The sequence below is a fragment of the Poecilia mexicana genome, unplaced genomic scaffold, assembly GCF_051168715.1.
Source record: "Poecilia mexicana isolate PSO_F unplaced genomic scaffold, ASM5116871v1 scaffold_4, whole genome shotgun sequence".
Lineage (NCBI taxonomy): Eukaryota > Metazoa > Chordata > Actinopteri > Cyprinodontiformes > Poeciliidae > Poecilia > Poecilia mexicana.
Window position 1 is genome coordinate 10440839 of NW_028263373.1, and position 15597 is coordinate 10456435.

Sequence of the window (15597 nt, forward strand, 5' to 3'; positions counted from 1 at the left end):
ACTCCACATTTTCTGACTCTGTGCCATTAATTCAAGTGAAAGCCTACTTTCGCCGTCCAGTGCTGCATGCAAACATGGGGCCTGGCGGCATTAATTTAACTTAAAATCTAATGTAACAAACAAAAATATTAACATGAACATGATTAAGGATTAGGATAGAAGTAATATAACTTTGTTGTTAGTGGCAAAATTTCATCTGTAATTGTTGAAATATTCTGAAAATCATCATGATTTTACCTTTTTAATGTAAACCTTTCCATAAGCCGATTGCACCCCTCGGGTTCGGCGGCTCTCCAAGTTATCCACTGTTCGGTTATTTGCATAGTTTCGCACAATGCACATCAGTGACCACACTGGAATGCCTCTGCATTTTGCATAAAGAAATTCAGCTTTGGCTATTCAAATTGTGAGATGTTGCAGTTGCGCACGACTGCAAGAAATGTTTTGCGTTTCCAGGGGTTGGAATGGAGACTTTTAAATCTTATTACTCGATGAGAGGAGGAGTGCTCAATTTCAGGATTCTTCAAATTACTGTGTGTGCAGTTTGAGTGAAAACACAATTTGATGCCAGCGGTGGATGATGGACCCGACACATTCTTAAAGATGAGTCAGTAACAGCTTGACAAAGTGCCTTTTGGAAACACTTTGAGTCACACATGTGCTTTTGAAGCAAAATTGCAGTATCAGGACGCGGAGGCTGTGGTCAGCCACTTTATATCCTTTGAGGTTTGTGGCTCAAGTTGGTAGCAATCCCAGAAGAGCTTTTCTCCAAAGAGAGGCAGAGCTGGGGAGTTATTTTCTAGATTGATGGTGGATGGTAGCTTCATTTAGGCATCATTTGTATTTCCACATGAATTACATCGCAGAACCTATATGCACCTCAGTGCTGCTTGATAAAAAAAACAAAAAAAAAAACACCAGCCACTCTGGCAGAGGGGTGATTTGTGTCACTGGAAGGCATTTAATTTAAGTAAACCACCTCTTCTCTCCCCTTCTCAGTCGCTTTCATATCCTAGATGATGCCTGACGTCTGGAGCGCTTCACTCACTCGGCTCCTTTGGAGATTTGGTTTCATCCATGTAAATGGCATATCTCTCTCTCCCCCCATCCCGTCTCACCCGAGATCTTTAGCCGCTCCTCTGCTCTCATGTGTCTTACTCAAAGGTTTCAGATGTGTCATATTGGTGTGATGTTTGATGCCACAGTGATCAGGCTGCATTCGGAGCCGACTAGACTAGTTCCACCACAGAGGATGTCTTAATCCCCGAGTTGGAGTGGCCACTTATCTCCCTGCACATCTCGGCATGGAGATAGAGGAGCTTTGGGAGTACAAAAGAAAGAGAAGCGTCAGTACAGAGAACCAACCCAACTGTGCAGCAGCTCAGTGTTGTGTTTTACTCATTTCTTTAATTTATTTTCGTATTTGTTCCCAGAATCCGCAGTGGTGCTGCGATGGCGGCAGGGATCTCTCACTCCTTGTTCCTGATGTGCTGGATCCTCCGAACAGCCAGCCTGGCGTTCCCAGAGGAACCCGGACCCCTGAACTTCATCCCCACTGAAGGTAACGACCTCCTGGCTTTTCTGTCTTGTAGACTCTTATTCCCTTGTGCGTACTCTCTCACCAGACACAAAGTGGGAAGCTCTGGACTGCAGCCAAAACACGCATGGGGATGAATAGAGTTGGGGGAAGGGGTACGGAGAACGGTCGTGGCGTAGGTCATGCAGGTCACAGAGGCTCTCACACGAAGGGTGTTGACTGCTGTCCAGGTCAGGTGATTTGGGGCCACGTTCAGGATTGAGACCATGCGTGTAAGAAGGGGTTCTCAGATTCATAGCTTCCCCTCGCCAACATGCGAGGATCCTCAGGGGACGGCAGCTCCTTCAGCGCTCAGACTCTGCGTCTCCACGGCAGCGTGGCAGTCTCCAGCTCTGACCAGACTTTGATTGATTATCGTTCGATAATGGTGACTGATGGCTTCCCAACCGAGTCCAGGCCCTTCCCGAGCATCGATACAGAGCAGACATTGTCAGGCTACTGAGCTCCACACCGGATCAGCTGAATTATAGTGGGCGGCTTTCATCAGCAGCTCACATGAGTCTGAATAAAACGGTCAAAGAGGAACATACATCGTCTACAAAAGAGAGAAAAAGAAAATACGCCATTAACTTACAGATTTGGAACCAAACTGCACACCATGACCATGTTGCAATTTATCTGAAACAGAAAAGCAAAAGTGCTGCTAAAATGACATACATTTGTTATGAGAGTTACAATTAAACACGTGTTTGTTATTTTGTGATGGTCTCTTTTGCCTAAGTCAACCTATCTTTGTATAGTAACACCAGGAAAACACATTTCGATGTTAGGTGATTAAAAGGCCAAGCTTTCTGCTCAGACAGCGTTGCACTTATAAGGATGACTAGCTGCCAAAACGATAAAGGTCTGTGTTTATTTTTTTTCTTTCATAAATGTTTCCAAACAGCGAAATCTACTTTTTGTTTATTTTTTACAGTTCTTGGACTTATTTTTAACCTTGGTACATGTCGTCCCATATCTTGCATAAAACAGTACAAAATGAAAGATAATGATAGAAAAATATATGCTATAGCAGTTTCTAACAAAGAAACTGCTATAGCAGTTAAATGTTGCCTAGTTAAATGTAGTAGAAACTATTTTCCTTCTGATTGTAATCAGAAGCACATGTGCAGCTGAGAGATAATGTACTTTTTAAGGTTTTGCACAGAAACATATTATGTAATACAAGTAACGTGAGATTATACATCATTTGTAACCTTCAGCAAAAAAAAAAAGTCCTCGATTTTACATGGAAACCTTTTGATCAAGAGCTACAGCTACATGTGCCGGTTACAGGTTGCAGCATGTTGCGCAATGAGAGATTGCAATCTTACACATCTATATTTCCCAAAGTTATGCCTCCTAATCTTGATCTAATGAAGCAATGTAAGCATTAGAATTACATAAGGGGTCTGTCTTCTGCAAGTGGAAATACACCATTATCAGGGTTAGGAATGATGCATGCATTCATGGTTATCCTGCCTCATCAGCTACATCCTGGTTGTATCAGGTTGGACACTCTTTTGGTTCCAAATCTGCCACTGCAGATTAGTTATCTGCACCTCCGTGGCACCTACATTGCTAAGGTGCTGTGTTGCAATGAGATCCGATGACTGTGGAGGTTATTTGAGCACTGCGAACTTATTGTCCTGCTCAATAAATCAGTTTGAGATTAATTGAGCATTTGGACTTGGTGCGTTTTCCTGCTGGAAGCAGCCATCAGCTGACGGATACATGGCCTGCAAATATTCTGAGGATAGGCTGTTGTGTTTTGAAGGTACTTGGTAGTGAGGAGTCAAAAGTGTGCCAAAATATCCTCCACTCTATTACACCACCCAAACTATTGCTGCTGAACAATAGACAGATTCATGGCTTAATGCTGTGTATGACAAATTCAAATTCCGGCCATTCCAGCTGAGTGTTGGAGCTGAAACTGAGATCAGGCAACATTTTTACAATCTGTTATTGTCCAGTTTTGGTGATCTTGTGCAAAATGTAGCCAGAGTTTCCTGCCAGTTGAAATGAGCGGCACTCGTTACTGTCTCCTGACGTCGTAACGCGTCTGCTTCAAGGTCTAAGGTGTTTAATGGTGTTATCCATCCGTAGTTGTAACAAACGGTTATTTGATGTTGCCTTTCTATCATCTCAAACCAGTCCTCCAGTTCTCTTTTCACATCTGGCTATTTTCTCCCGTTCTCTGCTAAACAGAGAGATGTTTGTGTGTGAAAATCCCAGCAGATCAGCAATTTGTGAAATATTCAGACCACGGCATCTGGCACCAACAACCAGTCAAGTCAAAGTGACTTAAATTCTCTTCATTTTCAATTCAGATTCATTTTCAGGTTTGAAATTCAGTAAACTGTTTACTGAGTTTACAGTCTTGAAAGCATCATAAGGGTTTGTTTTGCTCAACAGTGGCTTTCACTGCATATTACGTTATATGTAGGCATACAGTTTTTACACGTACATGTAGAAATGGAAACATTTTGAATCGGCAAGTGATGCCCATCTTTGTTTGTGATAAGAAATTTTGGTAAACACCTTAAGAAAAAAGGATGAAGTACAAAGGTTAAAAAGATCAAGAGAGATGAGCCGAGTTATAGAGGAGGATATAAAAAAGTAATGATGGCAGAGAAGAGAGATGATGAAAGGATGTCAGATGCAAACTTTCTCTCTGCATCTGAGGTGAAGGTCAAAGCACATAGCTGCACAGGATTCTTAGCCGTAATCCAACCTATTTAAAAATAGCTGCCTTATTCTCTGACATTTTGTATCTTTTCTCCCTTCATCTCACTACAAACTAACTTTTCCCCTCAACACAAAGAATACAGTGTTCTCTAAAATACAGAAGATGTTGGTTTTTGCACATTCCTTTTTGAATCACCATTCGACAAAACATGGGGGGAAAAAAAAACCCTGAATCTGGAGTAAATGAACCATTCCTCTAAAAATGAATCCTCTGCCCAAGCCAGTAAACGGAAAGACAGAATGTTCCACTTTGTGATGAATATTTATTATAAATGCTGAACTTTCAAACCAAGCCTTTTTATTGTCCAGTTGAACAATGTTACTGAATGTTACTTTAAAAACAATTATCAATCAATCAAATTTTATAGCACATTCAGTAGCAAGGCATTTCAAAGTGCTTTTCTTAATTAAGAAAGAAAAAAAAAGCAGCATGTGACATTGAATTATGTGCTCTAAATATGTGCTTCTCCCTGTTGTTGACCAATAGTGGTAAGAAGATACCCCGTGTTCCTGGGTCGACCGCACCAAACGTGGCTCAGACAAGAGCCTCTGCACATCCAGAGGATCATCCAGGTCAACCGGACGCTCTACATCGGCGCCAGGTACAACAAAGCCAACACGCACACACACACTCACACAGGACTGTGTATCCAATAACAAACTGTGTTTTACGGTTATACTTGTGAAATTTGTGGGACTTGGAAAACCTTCTACTAATGTTAAGCTTTGTTGCATTATTCCCACAGTATGATTCTGCCACCACCAACTTTCACCATGGGCATTTGTGTGCAGGGCTATGTTCAGTTTAAAGTGTTTTCTTCCACACTTATGCATATGGAAGGAGTCTTCTCTTCATGGCACACAGTGCCTTTGGAAAGCTCTCTTTTTTTTGACGTTCTTCTGTAAAGGCAGTTTTGTGGAGTGTATGACTAACTTTTTGCTGACAAAATATGAAAGCCTCCTTTGTCCAGATGAACACAATGGCTTTTTATGTGGCAGAATATGTGCATTACATTCTGCGCTGCTGAGTTGTTTATTTTCACAAGGCTTTACTCTTTGAGTTTTGCTTTTTTTTCTCTCTCTCTTCTTACTTTTTCTGTTTTCACTATACAGTCTTGAGTGTGTGTGACTGCAAATGTTCTGAAATGTTTCATCAGTTCAAGTCTAAAATATCTCCGACATCTGACTGCAAATACGTTTCTCCAAATCAAAACTTCAAAGAACAGCTGTATTTACTCCAAGATTAAGTTATGCACAGGTAGAGTTTTATTTATCTTATCTTCTGAAAGCAGTTTATTGAACCAGATTTTATTTATGGGGATCGGTAAAGTGGGTTTCAAACGCAAAGCGCTCTGCACTTTTAAGTTTGTTTATTAAAACCGTTAATCATTCTCCATCAACTTCCCAGTTATGTGCTGCTCTGTGTTGCTCCTGCTACCTTAAAATCCAGTAACGTACATCAAAGTCTGTTGCTTTAGCGTCGAAAAAATGTGAAAAGGTTCAAAGGCGTGTAGATGTTAAAGAAGATGTAGCTCAAATGTACAGTTTCGTGCAGTGACTGAATTTTTCAGCAGGTATGTCAAGTATCAATACCTCATTTATTGGTGTTTTATTCCTCACGGTCATTAAATGTTATTGGATTACCCAAACACTTTAGCAAACTGCAGTGTTAGCATTTATGTGAAAGCTTTATGAACTGTTAAATCTTAGCCTTAGTTCCACCTCTGCACAGTCTCTTGGTCAATCTGATATGAGGAGGCAAAACCATTATTTTTCTACAGTCGCACAGCTTGTGGAAGCCCACATGCATGAGGTTTCAATCCCGCCGAGCCAGGAGACCTACGATCCTCCCACCTTGTCAGGCAGTGACGAGGTGTGACAAACATGCAGGATTCTGAAGGGCTGTATTTTACCTCAAATTGTCATCAATTGTCAATTGTCATCCCCGAGGATGTTATTCTCAGTGACCAGTGTTCCTGCAGAAACACAGCAAGTTGGACTAAAAGGAAAGCTCAGGTGATGTTGAGTAAAAGACACAGTGGTGTTAAGGGGATGCTACGTAACATTAAAAAATTGCAGCGTGCAACTCGAACGACTTCAAGTAGGAATAGACAGACAGGCTTAGGGTCTGCATTTGAGCAGTATGTAAAACTGCACTGACTTAATCCCCAGTAAAGAGAGGTAACGGGCGCTAACCATTCCTTAGTGACACGGTCCTTAAAGTCACAGCTGTCGTCGGGCTCCTCTCACGTCCTCACAGTAATAGAAACCTTGCCAGCCTTCAAATGTTAAAATAGGTGTTAGGAGCCAACTAACCTTTCACATGTCTCATAATCTGTCGCAGCCTATCCAGAATAATTGGTGCGATCCTTTTCGAAAGGACATGTCTCAAATCGCAAATGCCACTCCTCGTTTACAAAAATAAAAAAATAAAAATCTGTGCCTGTCCGGGTGCACCTTTTCTTTGACCAACAAATGGCAGGTCAAGCATGTTCTTGTTTTGTCTCAAGTGGAATGATGTTCTCCACATGTGTGTAAGTCTGCGGAATGTGCTGATCCCGAGCAGACCCGCCGCCGCGGTGGTCAAGACTGAAGGCGAAGGACAAACAGCTCATTGTAGTTCAAACTGCAGCAGTACATCTTCAGCGTCTGAGAAAACAAGCATCAGCTGGACTAAATTTGAATGGATGAATGGTAGTATAATTCAAACCACGATCTATTTTTTTCCTGATCAAGAAAAAGAAGTTTGTGTTTTCCAAAAATAAAGAGACGGCGTGGTTGAGGAAATGACCCGGTCCCCCCGGCCCCCAGCGGGTCCCCCCTCACTCATGGGACGTGGTAGTAAATTTATCAAACGATGTAACATGGTTGCAGCCATTCTGTCTGCACTGAGACGGTCCATAAGCTAACACACGCATGTTTTTAAACAGACTGCTAATAAAACTGTCTGAGGCAGCCAAAGCTACTGCTGCCTGAAGCTCTGTGCTAAAATATAACCAGAACCGTGAACCGTGTTGCAAAATGTTCACTGTGATTTACAGCAGTAAAATTTCTTTTTACTAAGTAGGTAATGGGATATCAATGTTTCTACCAAGTTCATGATAGTAAAATACTCTCCTGACTCAGCAGCAATAAATATGAGGCAAGAGGGCAAAGGTATAGTAGTTAAAGAAAAACAACGAAAAAAAAAAACGGTTACAGATTTGTTCTTTATTTTGTCACTTAATTCAATCACATTCATCGATGTTTAGTCATGAAGAGGCTGTTAAAAATCACACCAAGGCATCGCAATCTAATTTAAGTACCAACTTTTAATAGGTTAATCTGACTTTTCTTTTTCGTAGCCATTCGTTGCAGGATTTGCTACAAATCCTTGTTCTGCTGTATTTATGGGCAAGTCCTGCGGGTTCAAGATGTTCTTCTTCAAGAATTCATGATTCCACCGATAATGGCAAGTTATCCAAGTCCTAAGCAGCAAAGCATCATCGCTTTTGTTTTAGTCCACAGACTACTTTTGAGACATTTTGGTGATTATTAAAGTGTCATCTTTTGTTTGTTTGTAGATTTTATTTGTCCTTTTTGGTCAGAAGTGGTTTTGGTTTTGGGGCTCCCACATGGAAGCTTTTTTTGCCCATTCTCTTTCTCACTGTTCAGTTATGACCTCTGACCTTAACTGAGCGAAGTGAGGACGGCGGTGCATCAGATGTTGTTCAGGATGAGCTTTTTGTTGGCTCTTGGTGGTCATCAACCCTGAGAAATGTAATTTCTCTTATTGCGGTTCACTGGAGTCCTGAAACCTCAGAGGTTCCTCTATAAAACCCCCTTCAAACTGACAGATGTTAACTTTACTCGTCATCTCTTCTAGCCTATCTTTGTATTAGTAGATGATGTAATACTTTTTGAGATGTTTTTGCCTACTTGATGTTTTTATGCTTGATGCTTGCTTTGAGTCATTTCATTATTCTGCAGGTATGGAAATACCAAGAAAGAGACCCATTCATTTTTTTCATTTTAGCTTGAAAGAAACAGATGCATGCGTGAATGCGTGTGCATACCAAGTCGGCAACAGAGTGTTAAAATGTATAATATATATAAGTATCTGTAGTGGCAGGGTATAGCTGCCAGAAGCTCCCACGGAGTGTGCAGCCTGATAAGACGCCCCAATCATCCCCGAGTCCTGTCACTGTTAGCATAGCTGCTCCTGAGACTGCAAGCGGAGTTAAATCCCTGCTGCAAGCACCTGCTGAGAGAAGCTACCCCTCCCTGCTCTGTTTCCAACCTTCCTAAATGAAATTAAACTATGTATTTGCCAGCTGCTAGGTGGGAGTAAGCACCTTGCTGCGTTAAGCCCTGCCTCATTGCTGTAAAGACGAGCAGCGGTGGATTCTGTGGGCTCCAGCTCTCACTCGGATCCGAAAGGCTAATCCGTGCAAATATTAGCCACTTTAAAAAGTGTTTATATTTGGCAGTATAAAAGGACAAAGCCATCTACTGTTCCAGTTGCGCAATTGACTTTAACTGTGTGCGAGTCTGCTTGAACTGCCGTCTCACTTCCAGGTTGGAGGTCGGTTATTAGCCCACGGACGTTGACCTCGGATGTCAACAGGGGTCCTGCTCTGGTCACCGTCAGGTCAAATGCTTCGCGGCAGACGGCTACAATGAAACTTGGTTGGTATAAACACTGGAAAGTCAGGAGGGTCCCAGCTGCCAGTCTGACGGAGCTGACAGACTTTTAACGCAGACAGAAGTGTGTTTGAAAGACAGACTCGCACAGGTGATGAGAGGACGCCCACGTTTTATAGTGTTGAATTTTAGCAACATGGATGTTTTGCATATAAATGTGTTCTTTCAGGTTTGGCGTCACAGTCGGCACTGAAATCCGGGATTATTTAAATAAAATGATTTAATTGGTTTTCAATAGTATAGTCTTTAAAGACTGCAAATACAGCGGCTCTGACATCAGCAATTATTATTATTTTTTTAGTTCCTTCATCACTGCAGTTTTTGTTTGATTGCCCAACCCTCTCATGGATTGTTGTGAATGTATTGTGTTTTTGTGCTTTTTTAAATTGTTTTTATTAGTTTTTATTGTCGTTGATGGCCTCACAGAATAGAAGATTCTGTTTAACAAACAATTCAAGACCTAAAATTGAATCTTTATCTTCAATTTTAAACACAACACTGTAAGTCGGTCTAACACAACATTCAATCCATCCTTGTTCTGTTCATTAGAGTGACTTCTTCTCCGGTGCACTAGAAAGTATTTCTGCAGCTCACACACCGAGCAGCAGCCACTAAAGACAGGCGAGCCAAAAAAGAAAAATGTGAGGCTTTAGAGGTCTTGACCTCAGCTCTGCTGCTGTGTGGCGGAGCTATAAGAAGAAGGTTCATGAGGTGGTCAAGTAAAAATGTAGGAAATGCTGACAGTTTATCTGGAGCAAATGTTGACTTTCTAATACCGAGGTCGGAGGGGTTGAGGCCATTAATAACGCGAGACAGGTAATGGGGGACACGCATATTATGAATACCAAAACAAGGTCTGGCAGAGTGAAATATGAAACTTGGTGTAAAATCTTAGACCAAACTGAGCTAATGAGGATGAGAGGAGCCACGGGCTGTTCCAAGAGGGAACGCACTCCCTACCTGGGCTTAACGAAACATCTGGTTAATCGCCTCCAAATACATAAATACTCAATGGTTCAACAAGAGGGCCTTAACAAATGATCCTGCAGTCTCTGTGTTGTAGTTAATCTAAGTAGGACTGGTTTAATTTCCTTAAAGTCTGAGATAAGGAGTTTAAGGGCATGTTCTATAAAGTTGGCCAGGAAACACTGAATTACCTTCTTGAAAAGGGATATTACTCTCGGCTACAATTTATTTCTTAGACGTCTTTTAAACAAATGCTCACACAGTCTTTCTAATTGAGATTCAATTACCAAACAACTTCGGTGAGCCGTTTGAATCCCTGCTCACGTAATGTAGTGAATTTTATTTTGCTCTTTTAGAGACATACTTTTATGATCCCTGTAATGAGAGCACCCACTCCTACTTAAATGTTTTCTTTTTTCTTTTTCTGATCAAATGTAGTTATAGGGGCAAAAACTCACAGTTAATTGGTCGGATTATTGTTTCTGTGATTTTTCTTTCTTTTTCGTTCCCTTACAAATTTGTCCCCGCTCATTTTCACAATAATTACATGGCATTTTAAAATAAGTTTAAAGGAAAAATAATTTAATAAAGATAAGAGGAGTTTCTTTTTCTTTTTTTTTTCTTTTATCCCATTCAATTCTATTATTTAGCCAGACCCAGAGCCAGTGAGTCATTTGTATTGTTCAGACACAATGGAAAAGACTAGAAGAGCTGTCTGAGGGTGCTACTGCTATGAAAACAAATATGCTTTGCAGTTTAGAAGAATATTAATATTTTTTTTATAGATTGACACATGTGATTCCTCACACTTCCATTGACTGCTTCAGGGATCACAAACTGTCTCTTGGTTCAGTCTTTAACTTAATATTTCTAACATTTTCAAATCACAACGGCTGCATGATTTTACCGAGCTCTTCCAAAGCTCCAGTCACCGTATTTATTCTGATGCATTGCTGAGGCAAAGTCTTGGAGAGATTAGCCCCGACTCTCGGCTCCACACCATTTTGAGACTTTGACCTGTTAAGCAGCGGGCTCACTGAGCCGACACTTCTTCACCCCTGAGCTCTGCGAGGCTGACTAAGGGTGGTAATCTTCAAACGGAACAACAGGAAATAAAGATAAATTACTCCGGAGATTGACGGCACCTGCAGTCTCGACAGACACTCACTCCTAAAGTTTTCTCATTTAATAAACTCCGCTGTAAATCCACATGTAAGTCTCGATGTTCGCTCTGAGTTTTTAACAGGATTCGCATAGGTAGTACACAGAGATGACTCCTCCGTCCGTCAGAGGAAAGGTGAAAGCAAGAGCAAACTCGCGGGTCGGACGAGGGACGGCGCTGGATGAGAAACGGGATCGATACCGCCGCACTAACTCGGCTATCGGAGATTTACAGATAAGGCCATTCGGAGCACGGCCCCGTGCTCAGCTGAAGCCCGCACTTCAGATCCATCCCAACAGATACGGAGGCCTTAATCAATATGCAAACGACGGCCGTTATCTGCCCAGCGTAACTCTTGTTCGGTCGGCATTTTTCACAGGAACATCCAAGGTTGCCACACAATTAGCCGGGGATTAAAAGTGCAAACTCCAAACGCGGCGTTTGGAGTTTTGTGAATTTATTCATGGTGTTAGGATTTTAGGCTATGTGTGGGCAGCATGTGAGGGTGTGAAAGCCTCAGTGCAACCACTTGATTAAATCATTCATTAATTCAATTACAGGCTTTTCAGTATGACTGATAAGCCTGAATTGGGAGGCTGAGCAGAAAATTCAAGGCAGCCAGTCAAGTTTAATGATCAGAGGGAAAAGTTGAGAGACAGAATATGAGGCTTTGCAACTTAGTCTGGTATCGTTTCTCATATGATTGGAGACAAGTGGAAGACCTCACAAAGCTCTGATCTGAAGGTCTGTCTGATCAATTTGATTTAATAAATAAATGTTGCTGATTTCTGTGCTTCGCAGTTGTGCAAAACTCTGCACAACTTAGAAATCTTCTCCTTCTAAGTTTTTATGCACATTAAGTTTCAGAAATACCACCCTAACCTTTTCGCAATTTGTCACATTACAATCACAAACTTCACAACGCAGACTTGCACAGTGGCTGGAAAAGGATGCACAGCGGTAGCGTACGTAGGGGCTGGGGGACATCATGCTGTGAGTTTGTCTGAGACGTGTGGTTTCCAAAAACACGAAGATACTGAGCTTGCAATAATATCCGTTTTCTACTCTTGCATAGACAGTAATGCTTGATGGTCTGCTTAATGTAGCCCTGTGCCTCTGAAACCGTGGATAATGCTGCACCGACGAACCCAGCTCAATCACCTTCTCTCTCTTTGTCTCTCTGTGCAGGGATGATCTTTTCCGGGTGGAGTTGGACAACAGTGCTGGGGATGAGATGTTTTACAGCAAAGTACGTCTCCTGGACAGACACATGTAGCATTTACAACCTCTGTAGAGATGTTGCTTTGTGTCTGCAGAGACATGCGTGTGCAGCTCACGAACTGAGATAATTTGGGTCTCTTTTCCTTTACAGAAGAGAACATGGGAGTCGAACAAAAATGACATCAGGATCTGCAGGATGAAGGGCAAACATGAGGTAAGACGCAGTTTCTTCATACGTCTCTCTTGTATTTATACATTTTAAGGTCTCACAGGGATTTTGCAGTCAGCTGTTCACAAATCCAACCGCTAGTGAGTCTCATCAGAGACTCTAGTCAAAGTTAAGCTCAGTTTTGCTTGGATTCGTGATGAGCTATCTGAGGTGGTACTGTGTGCACTGGTCCAGTTTGTTCTTTTCCTCATATTTGCAAATAAGTCAATATGTGATCATCATTTTATAGCAGCCATGAGTAAAGATGTCGTGGCTCCACTGTTTTAAAACAGACATTTTTAAACAAAAATGATTTTACTGCTTCAATTTAAAACAAAACGGTTGCAAATAATCCTACATCTGTTCAAATAATAATCAAAAAATATTTTATTATCAACCCTGGGGTTTTATTCTTGTTTCGAGTCAAATACATAGACCTGCTAAATATAGTGATGTGTATAAAATTCGGTTATTGTGAAGAATATTAGACCTTTATGTAATTATGCCCTTTAATAAGCTGTACAGCTAATCAGGGTGATGGACGTCACTTTTTTTAGTTTAGTTTCCTCATAAGTAAGAGAGTGACGTAGTCTTATTGTAGTCGGTCCACTTTCTGCCGCATTACCACAGTCTGATCACCTTCTCTGGCGTCTCATTGAGAAGTCTTTATCTTGTAGGAACAGCATGATGGACATTTCTTAACCTATTTAAAATTCAAACTTTTTAATACCTTGGAATGGGAAACTGGTCTATGCCTAATTGAGGATTTGATTTTTGTAATTAAATTCAATCTCCCCAGAAGATGCTACGTTCCTAAATGATGAGAGAGGGAGAGAGGAAAAAAAAAAATCTGTTCTACTTGATTTAATGACATGCCTCATGCTAAAGGCAATCCTGCAAATGTAGAAAAGATTAGTAACTAGTGCTTATTATAAGTTCTATTAAACTAAGGTGTCTGTCTAAATTAAAACTAACAGGGATGAAAAATTTATGTTAAAATATCAGCAATTTTGGAGAAGACTGGCAGGCATTTAATTTTTTCATTATGTTCAACTCGGCATGCTGTTTTACCTCTCAACAAGCTGTTTCTTTAGTGGAACAAGTTTCTAATTTATTGATTGTTATCTTGCACTTACAAAATGAAAAACTTTTTTAGGAAAAAAAAAAATCGGCTTTAATTATTTTTGTTTGAATAATTTGGATAAGGCATTTGAAGGGTGCATGTTGAAACCGCAGCATGCATCATCCATCCTAGAAAACAGTTTCGAGTGTAAATCGATCTATGGAAGTCGTATTTTTCATGAGCCACTCGCTCACACAGGAAGGAAATAATATAATAATTTCTTCCTGCTTAAAACTTGTCCCTCCATCGTGGGTTAACACCGCGGCCTGCGTCCTCACTGAATGTACGTGGGTGTCAAAAAACCAGTGTGGGGAGGAAGAGACGGGGTGATATGTCCCAATAGCGGCCAAGCAGCCCACGCCTGAATACCTCTTATATTTCCAACACTCATATTCCGCGCTGCCGTCTGCCACGCATAAACAGCGCATGTTAAGCTCATGTGTGCGAGTGGTTTTGTGCAGGGGTTGATGGATGTGGCTGAAGGGGGCCACATGGGCCGTCTCCCCCTCAGGCACAGAAAAAAAATAAGACTTATTTAACACAGCGAGAGAGAACACCTGACATTAAATCTGTGTGAGACAGTGCCAGACGGAGGCACAATGGAGGACCGAGGGACTGAGACAAAAAAGCCAAAGCTCAGAGGAGGGAAGAGGCGGGGAGCGTGCGAGTCCCTGCTGGCCGACCCTGAGGAGGGCTGTGGGGCTGACGGAGATATGAAAGGTCTCCTTGCCCCTAATGACTGTGCTGCCTGCTAATGCTGTGAGTCACACAGCAACGCGAGGAAGATAAGAACACTGCCAGGTCCTTTCAGTCAGCTCTCCGAGGGCTCAGGCGCTTTTCAATGGATGCTCATAGAAATGCATAGATGTATGTAAACCTTTAGTCACTTTAAGGTCAACGATTCTTGCTATTTTCCACATGAACTCTTCCTCTTAAACACTTCTCGCGTTTGACAAAATGGTGCAGAAATATTTACATTTAAAAACACAAGAAGAAAAAAAATAGTCTGGATTCATTTAAAAACAAACAAAAAAGAAGAAAACACATGTTGATGTTAAACAGTGAAATTCATTGTTCCTTCCAAAAAAGATGATGTGATGAAGTTGCTGAAAATTTTAGACTAACAATATTTAGTTCCAACTTCGGAGTGCAGATTAAAAATGTATTTATGTTCTAAATTCACCACTGCCACCAACATTTAAATTGACCTCTTGCATATTTTTGACAACATTGTGAATTGAATTGTTTATTCAGTTCACTTCAACTTAAAAAAAACAACAAAACAAAACAAAATCTTATAAACCCCAAAGGAAGATGATTAATTTAATGTGTGAATATGTAATATGTCAAGGTTTAAGGCACGATATCAATTGAGAAAAAATTATTTACATATTTATTCTGTTTAAAGATCATGTCGGCTCTGTAAACGTAACTACAATAAGAGATAAAACTTCCCAGTTAACATGACGTCACACAAATCGACATGAATCCTACAAAATGGTACAAACGCAGCAAAGGATTTAAGCTAGAAACTGTTCTTAGAAAAATTAAGTTGGTGACTATTTTCTGTATGAGGTAGCTGAAGTTTATTTTAAAAAGTTTTCAGCTTGCAGCAGCTGTTCACCCCCAGATAAGAAACAATTTAATGTTGCCAGAATAAGCTCTGCTCAGTTCTTCAATGTTCAAACCAGTCTAATAACTTCTCAAAACATGGTAATGGCAATCGTTAACGTTTTTTTTTTATATTCTGAATGGGTTCATGCAAAACATGTTTACAGTTATCAAAACAATTTTAAGCCAGATATTTTCTCTCTGATTGAAAATGGGGCAGGAAAGATGATGAAAAGATAATTATGTAAAAGGACTATATGGGGAAAAATAAACGTTTTTTATTGACATTCTTAAATATA

General features: G+C 40.8%; 1 protein-coding gene across 1 annotated transcript in view; it reads left to right on the forward strand.

Annotated features, from left to right (window-relative positions):
* Window positions 1–15597, forward strand: part of sema6bb (sema domain, transmembrane domain (TM), and cytoplasmic domain, (semaphorin) 6Bb) — a 173121-nt gene that overhangs the window by 80337 nt on the left and 77187 nt on the right. Inside the window, exons 2-5 of the mRNA XM_014994751.2 lie at window positions 1434–1561; window positions 4812–4926; window positions 12324–12384; window positions 12508–12570. Of these exons, the coding sequence (XP_014850237.2) occupies window positions 1453–1561; window positions 4812–4926; window positions 12324–12384; window positions 12508–12570 (348 nt within the window). The 5' untranslated portion in view covers window positions 1434–1452. The remainder of the gene's footprint in view (window positions 1–1433; window positions 1562–4811; window positions 4927–12323; window positions 12385–12507; window positions 12571–15597) is intronic.